Source organism: Anneissia japonica, unplaced genomic scaffold (assembly GCF_011630105.1).
Source record: "Anneissia japonica isolate Jap-2015-1 unplaced genomic scaffold, ASM1163010v1 scaffold287834_len5846547_cov211, whole genome shotgun sequence".
NCBI classification, from domain to species: domain Eukaryota; kingdom Metazoa; phylum Echinodermata; class Crinoidea; order Comatulida; family Comatulidae; genus Anneissia; species Anneissia japonica.
In genome coordinates, this window is record NW_022704992.1 from 5,142,355 (window position 1) to 5,150,008 (window position 7,654).

General features: G+C 31.9%; 1 protein-coding gene across 5 annotated transcripts in view; it reads right to left on the bottom strand.

The window, feature by feature from the left end:
• Positions 1-7,654, bottom strand: part of LOC117104887 (islet cell autoantigen 1-like) — a 52,548-nt gene that overhangs the window by 6,362 nt on the left and 38,532 nt on the right. For 4 of the 5 annotated variants that reach the window (XM_033245783.1, XM_033245782.1, XM_033245780.1 and 1 more), the window contains one exon: positions 1,755-2,035. In XM_033245783.1, coding sequence (XP_033101674.1) covers positions 1,755-2,035 — 281 coding nt within the window. The remainder of the gene's footprint in view (positions 1-1,754; positions 2,036-7,654) is intronic. The other variant, XM_033245781.1, reaches the window with a different exon arrangement.

The window sequence follows — 7,654 nt, forward strand, 5'->3', positions numbered from 1 at the left end:
GTTAAATAGCTGTCTGTGCTGTCTCTTATACACATCTTCCGATTTGAATGATTTTTTTTACCATTTTATAGCTATTATTTTACTCTTTAACACTGTATTAATAACTCAAAATCAATTTTTGCGACGAGTGACTGGTTTGGCTTGTCTTTGCCACATATATTATTTTAAAGTAAATAATATAAATAAATTGGTTAAACATGTTTGCTGCTAAGGACGAGAATACTAGTTTTACAGGGTGCTGCAGATAGGCGAGGGCCAAAGTATACTCACAACATATATATGCTTTTTTTGTAATGTAGAAATAATTTATTTTTTGTGTATAATATGCGCAACTAGGGAATATTCCAACTTAGTAGTGAGAAGAAATTTGTCATACCACATGGCAGCAAACATGCATGAAGTACCATTAGTAATTTTTTTTTTTAAATGAAAATAATTAATTACTGTAGAAAAATGTTGGTTAGAAAAGCATAGAAGCAAAAGTAGATGGTTCAACAAAACAGATATTTTCCTACTCGATTGCGATTATGGATATATTAATACTAATCTTTTTCCATTTTTAACATGATCAATACAAGTATAAATCTATCATTTTTTTCAAGACTACAATAAATACTAACTTATAAAAACTTTAAATTTAATAATTTGACAGAAAATACTAATAAACCTAATTTAATATTGCAAAGATTACCATAAGTGAAGTAAGGCCTTCATTTAAAAAAGTGAGCGATTGTGGCAACACTACCTACGCACTTTTCAAACTGACCACAGGAGAGCACTTTACTTTACATACCATTTAATCATATATAATAAACAAAAAATTAAGATGAATAATAATCAAATTGGAAACATTTTGTAGGCTTTTTAATTGCTCCTAGTTCTATTCGTATTTTAACGGTTGCGGTTTGCAGAGTGAAATCTTGTAAGCCCATATTTTGAAACTTTTGTCTGTTAATTTTTTTTATCTCTTTTATCAATCTTTTTATAGGCTATTTTAATTTGATGTATCGTGTTTGCCTCTGTGCTGTTTTGTTACTTGTTTGGCCAGGGGGTTTAGGTGATACCAGCATCTTGTGTTGAGCTCTCAGACCATGGTGTCCACTAGGAACCCCTCTGGCCATTTTCTGATTTGTAATTTCTGTGCCTAATGTGTTAATAAATAATTATATTCTGATATGTGCCAATTAGAGTTTGCGGACTATTTTTCCTCAATCAACAATAGATAGACAGAATCATTTGATAATTATTTGATCTCAGACACAAACAACATGCATGGGTGTAACGTTTATGCGAGTGTTCCAAATATTGAGAGACGAATTAAAGGAAGAAACATTATTGACAAATGAAGCCTGTACAACGGCATAAACCTGTCACATGTTTAGATTATTGTTAAATAGCTGTCTGTGTAAAAGACGTGGGTTAGTTGGTTGATGTAGGTCATGTTGAAACTTTGTAGTGAATCACTGTATGTACGCACGTACATTGGTAGCGGCAAGATCAGATAACCATCTATAGCCTTTGGCTTCTGCATTAATCTGCGAGCGATTCTCTCAGATTTCTTTAAATGAAGGCCTAGAAACTTGACAGCCCATCACCAAATCAATATGCAAAAATAATATGATCTAATAATTCTAATCAAAATTATAGATCAACATATACAGTGGAAGGTATTAGTAATGTGGTTTGAAAGAAGCCCTCAAGAAAATTTTTGAAAAATGAATTTGAACTTATTAATTGGCTGCTGCTATTCACACCTGAATTAAATTCACTTGGGATATCCATGGTAACAGGTGATAAATCTAGATCCAATAGGGATGGTTCTTCATGACCTCCTAAAATACTCAAATAGGCACTCATCTCACCGTTATCTTCAGTAGACATATCTTGGTTTCCTAGGCTTTGGAAGCCATCTTGACCGTTGCTGCGCTGGGAAGGATTGCTGTCACGCCCGCCCAGCACATCTTCAAACTCGCCCAGCTGCTGTGTAGGTATGTGTTTCTGAAGTTCACGAATCTCTTCTTCAAAGGATATTAGCCTGGCAGATATAGAGAAGTACAATTGATACACAAGAACAATATGGAGCAAAACAGAGTTAATAATACTGTATTATTATTTAATTTTTTAAATAATTATAAAGTTAATATACAGTACAACAAATGTAAAAATCTCTAATAGTAATTATCAGTCAAATCAAAGCAGGACTAATCTCTCTTCCCTTTTTTGACATTACAGTATATTTAAGGATATGAATGAAGGCAGGCTGAAATACTGTTTGGAAATACTGTAGGAAAAAAAAAGATGCTGATTGGGACATTTGTTATGGTGATAGGAAGAGAGTCCCAGCAGGGGTGTGGCAGAATATGTTTTTGATTAGTGTGAGGACTGGTTGATGGGAATGAGACTATTGTCTGGTTTTTATAAATCAAATACATTACAGTTTTAAACAAAAAGTATTCACCAATATCAAAATATTATAACTGAAGCATAGGAGAATGAAATTACTCAAAAAAAGCTTTTAAAATATGGTCAGGGAAAATGCCTCAAGTACTCTGTTTTTCTAGAAACTGTCTTTAAAAGAAGGCTAGAAACTGAAATTAAGCTTAAACTAGGGGGCGGTAATTTGTCTTTGACAGGTTTGAGACAAACGATTAGCAATGATCTACTTGGTTACTCAGCAAAGAGCTCATTATTAAATAAATTCAGCAGATTGTATTATTACAATCCTTTTCTAACAGAAGAAACAATCATCATCCGAGAAAACACATTGGACAAATAATACCTAAAATATTAATGTATAAAATAAAAAGCAATTTACCGATCATATTGCATGCTTAAGTATTCTATCAAAAGAAAAGGAGTTCAGTGACACGATAATGGAGTGATATTTTTCAAATATGATCTTGTATGATATCGATGTGTGATGACTTAAGACTCTAAAAAGGCATCATTTATAAACAAATTGGCCAAGTGCATTATTTCCTACGCAGCGAGATGGGAATGTCAATTGATGAAGGAACACAACATAATATTTTGGGTTTAAGTAAGAAATTAAAGGAGAGGAAAACAGGTATCATTAGATATTGTTTCTGTCTACAGTAGATGTACAATTTCCTATAATGTTTGACTTCCAACTGAATGGTCAAAATTGTGTAATAAAGTAAGGCCTGACAATATATCATTTTAATATAGTACTGAATTATTAGTTTAATTTTATTTATTTATTAATTAAAAAATTGTATGTATGTATTGGGTTTTATACATAACATAATACCAAGGTCTCTATGTACAACATACATAGATCTTAGTCAAATATTGATGCCTTATTGAGGGTATGGTTAAAAACTATAGATGCAAGGGACATTAGGCCAAAAAAAAAAATATATTGTTTGTTTGCCCTTCATATTTTAAATATGATAAATTGTGGAAAAAGTTTTTTTTTTAAATTTATTTATTTTTTTAAAAATAATTAGATGAAATAAAAATAACCCACAGAGGCCTAGAATGGCAATATCTTACATCAGAGAACTTTAGACTAATTTGTTGTAGGGCATCTGGCAAAAAATAAGGATAAATTCATTCACATTTTTTTTAATTTGTAAAGAAAAAAGCTAAAAAAAACCCCTTTTTTCAAGTATTTTGTTTTTCCGCCCCTATATTTTTCAGTGAGTTAGGGGTGGGTGGGTCGAGGTAAACAAACAATTTTTTTTTCTCCTTATCAAGGGGTGGAAAAGGGGCGCTCCCCTCCCCACAGCAACCAATTCACAGCAACCAATTCAAGTGTGAAATCATAATAGGTAAGTGACTTAAATGGCTAACATGCCAAAGCTTCAAATGCTATGCCACAATACAAGGAATATGAACTCCCATGACATTCCTCTTTTGGCTATAGGTTCCGCCTCTTGATTGCCATTTGCGACATCCAAGAAAATAAATCTGGACCCGCCACCGCCTTGGGATATACCATGCTCTGAGACAAAGACTGAAAGCACTCAATATTCATACAATATTGTAGCTTCAAGTTGGAAAACTTCCATTTTCTTTATAAATATACTGGGCTCTATTTTCAAACATGGGGCTTAGTGATTTATCCAACATGATTACTATAGTAGATCTGGTTCCCTGTGTTCCATTCTACATCTAAGATATGGTGGCATATTTGTACTAACACAAAGTTCAATCAATAGAAAAAAAATAAATTCATGATTCATCATCCTATTAAAAATATAGGTCTACCGGGCATAAAATTGCATATAAAGTGAGAACAACGCATACATTCTCACAATAAACCATCAGTCAACAACACAAAAATAAGGTACATAATTATGGACGACTAGTTGATTAATCACTTGGTCAATAATTAGTCTGTCAACATGATCTATAAATGCCTACTTCTGATACTTTGACACAGAAAAAACATTAAGCAATAAACATAGAACAGCCAGTCTCATTTGCTGAGCTACAAAAAAGTATATTACTATAAACTTCATAATACTTGTATGGATTTCAAAGGTAATTGTGTAGGGCTAATTTCTCACACTAAATGTAATAGGACTTATTTAAAATTGACTATAGGAACTCTGCCGTGAAGATAACTATTCATCATGGATCATTCCGTAGATTTCTAAGTGTATCTCAGTTTCTTATGTACTGTGATCATAAGATTATGAAATAGATACTTTGCTTAAATAAAAGGGCTTTGTTCAGAGGAACATGTTGGGAAGAAAGAATGTAATAGCTATGTTATACTGCTGGACAACCTTAAAATAGGCCTAACGATTCTTTGTAACAGAATATTTAGGTAAGATGAGAACTCTTGCCATATATAATGTTGTAATAGTTCAGGTATAGCAGGGTTGATGAGCAGTAAAAAAAGTATGAAGATACTTTTTGGATGAAATATGATAATAATAATTCAAACATTTTCCTTTTCATTTTTTTCATTTGGACACTTGTATTTCAGTCTGTTATCCAGATACAAAAAAATCAGGAAATTTGGTTTACACCAAGAAAAATGGTTTTATATTAATAGATAATATTACAAAAAGCTATAGAAACAATATTAATACTGTAGTTCCTCTGGTATAAGCCCATCCTCCTTGAACACAAAATTTAGTCAATTTTTGGGGATGGGCAAATACTGGGAAATCCCTTTTTAATCAAATAATAATATTTCATATTTTTTAAATATTTTGGCGCTGTATGCATAATTCAAATCAATATTTGATTCTTACTTGATGATTCGAGTCTTCTAAAGCTTCCACATATTTGACCATTTCTTCACTATAACTATTAATACAGAGGGCTTGATACTTCGCAGAGTGAGGATTAAGGTGCTTGTAGTCTTGCAGAGTGAGGTTTAAAATACTTTTCCAGCTTGGATTTAAATTCATTTAATGTTGAGGAATTAATTATTTCACTAGGTAGTGAATTCCACTTTTCGATAATATAATACGAGAAAAAGTTTTTTCTGTGCATAGTCCTAGTATGCTGTTTTGCAATCTTATGACCTCTAGTTATTGAGTCCTTTATAAAAACAAAATAATCATTTGGATTTATATTGTCAAAGCCTTTCTTCATTCTAAAAAGCTGCAATAAGCATGCCCGCTTATACTCTAAAGTATTTAGTTTTGTTACTCGTAATCTTTCTTCATAAGACATGTTTTGTAAAGGGGGAGCTAATTTTAATGATCTTCTTTGAACCTTTTCAAGAGCTTGAACATCTTCCTTATTATGTGGTAACCATGCAGTAGCACAATATTCTAAAGTAGGTCTAATTAATTATTTATATTATATTAATGGATTCAGTATCTAAGTAGCTAAATGAACGATTTATAAGACCAATCTTTCTATTTGATCTATTAATAACATTAGCTACTTGATTACGAAATTTTAAGGATACATCTATTATTACTCCTAAATCATTTATATTGGAAACACTTTCAAGTTCTACTCTATCACTACCAATACCCATGTAATATGTAACTCCTGTATTGTTTCTTCCCATGTGTACAATTTTACATTTAGATAAATTAAAGGGTAATTGCCAATCAACAGACCATTTATACATCATCTCAATATCATTCTGGAAATGCTCTGCATCAATTTGATTGTTAACGACTCTATACATCTTAGTGTCATCAGCAAATATCGCAACAAATGAGTTTACAATGGAAGGAAGGTCATTGATGAAGATTAAAAATAATAAACTAAGTACACTTCCCTGAGGTACCCCACTTGTAACTGGACTCCAGTCAGAAAAACTCTGTCCTAACCTAACTCTTTGTTTTCTGTTTGACAAATATGCCTTTATCCATATAAGTAAATGCCCACTTATTCCATATGATTCTAACTTTGTCAACAGTCTACCATGGGGGACACTATCAAAGGCCTTTTGAAAGTCCATATATACAATCAATCGAGTTTCCTTCATCTAACAATTGCGACCACTGGTCAATAACATGCATTAACTGAGTATTGCAAGAACGGCCTTTTCAAAATCCGTGCTGTTCAGAGCAAAAGAGGAAGTTATCTTCCATATGAGAAGATATTGAATTTTTTATAAATGTTTCCATTGTTTTACACAAGGTAGAGGTTAGGCTTATTGGACGATAGTTAAGTGGATCACTCCTGTTTCCTTTATTGGAACTGGAACTATATTAGAATTCCTCCAACTTTCAGGGACTATTTCATCGATAAGTAGTTTTTCAAACGCAACTGCTAATACAGGGCTCAATTCCTTTAAGACTCTATTAATATGAATACCATCAGGCCCAGCTGCATTAGAGATATTTAAGGCACTGAGGTACTCCTTAATTTCACTAACTGTAAATGGCACCATTGAGATAAACTGACCATTACACCTCAACTCAATACTAGGTTATAGACATAGTATTTTCCCTGATAAAAACTGATGAGAATGATTTATTAAATAAATTGGCTCTATCCTTATCTCCAGAGATTATATTTCCCTGTATATCTTTTAGGTTTCAAATCACACTATATGATTTTGTTTTACTATTAATATATTTCCAAAAACTCTTTTGATTAATTTTAAATTCATTAATAATTCTCTTCTCAAATAGTTTTTTTGCTTCTTTAACAACTTTGCTAGCCTCATTCCTTGCAGTTATATATTCTTTCCAACTCTCTTCAGTACGTTTCTTTTGATAGCGGTTTCATTTTTTATGTTTTTGTTTAATAACTCCCTTCACCCTCTTATTACACCATGGATTTTTCATTATTCTCTTATTTTGTCTTAGAGGAATATATTTATTTATATTTGTTACTATTATCTTTTCCAACTGCTCACATATCTGCACTCCCAACATATTGTCACAATTTATTGAAGATATTGACAATTGAACGCTTTTGCTCAACAGATCATAGTTTGCTTTATAGAAGTTCCTTGTATAAACTATATCATTAGGTGTATTCTTATCAAAATTAATAAATATTCTAAGGACACCATGATCACTTTTACCTAATGGATCAGTAACTTCAATACTTCCTATATCAGATTCTTTCTTAGATAGGACTAAATCTAATATACTAGGCTCCTCATTTTCTCGAAAACGTGTAAAATCTCTTACATGCTGAAACCAAAAAAAAAAACCTCACTTATTAAATCTACAAAATGTGCAGTTTCATTTCCAGG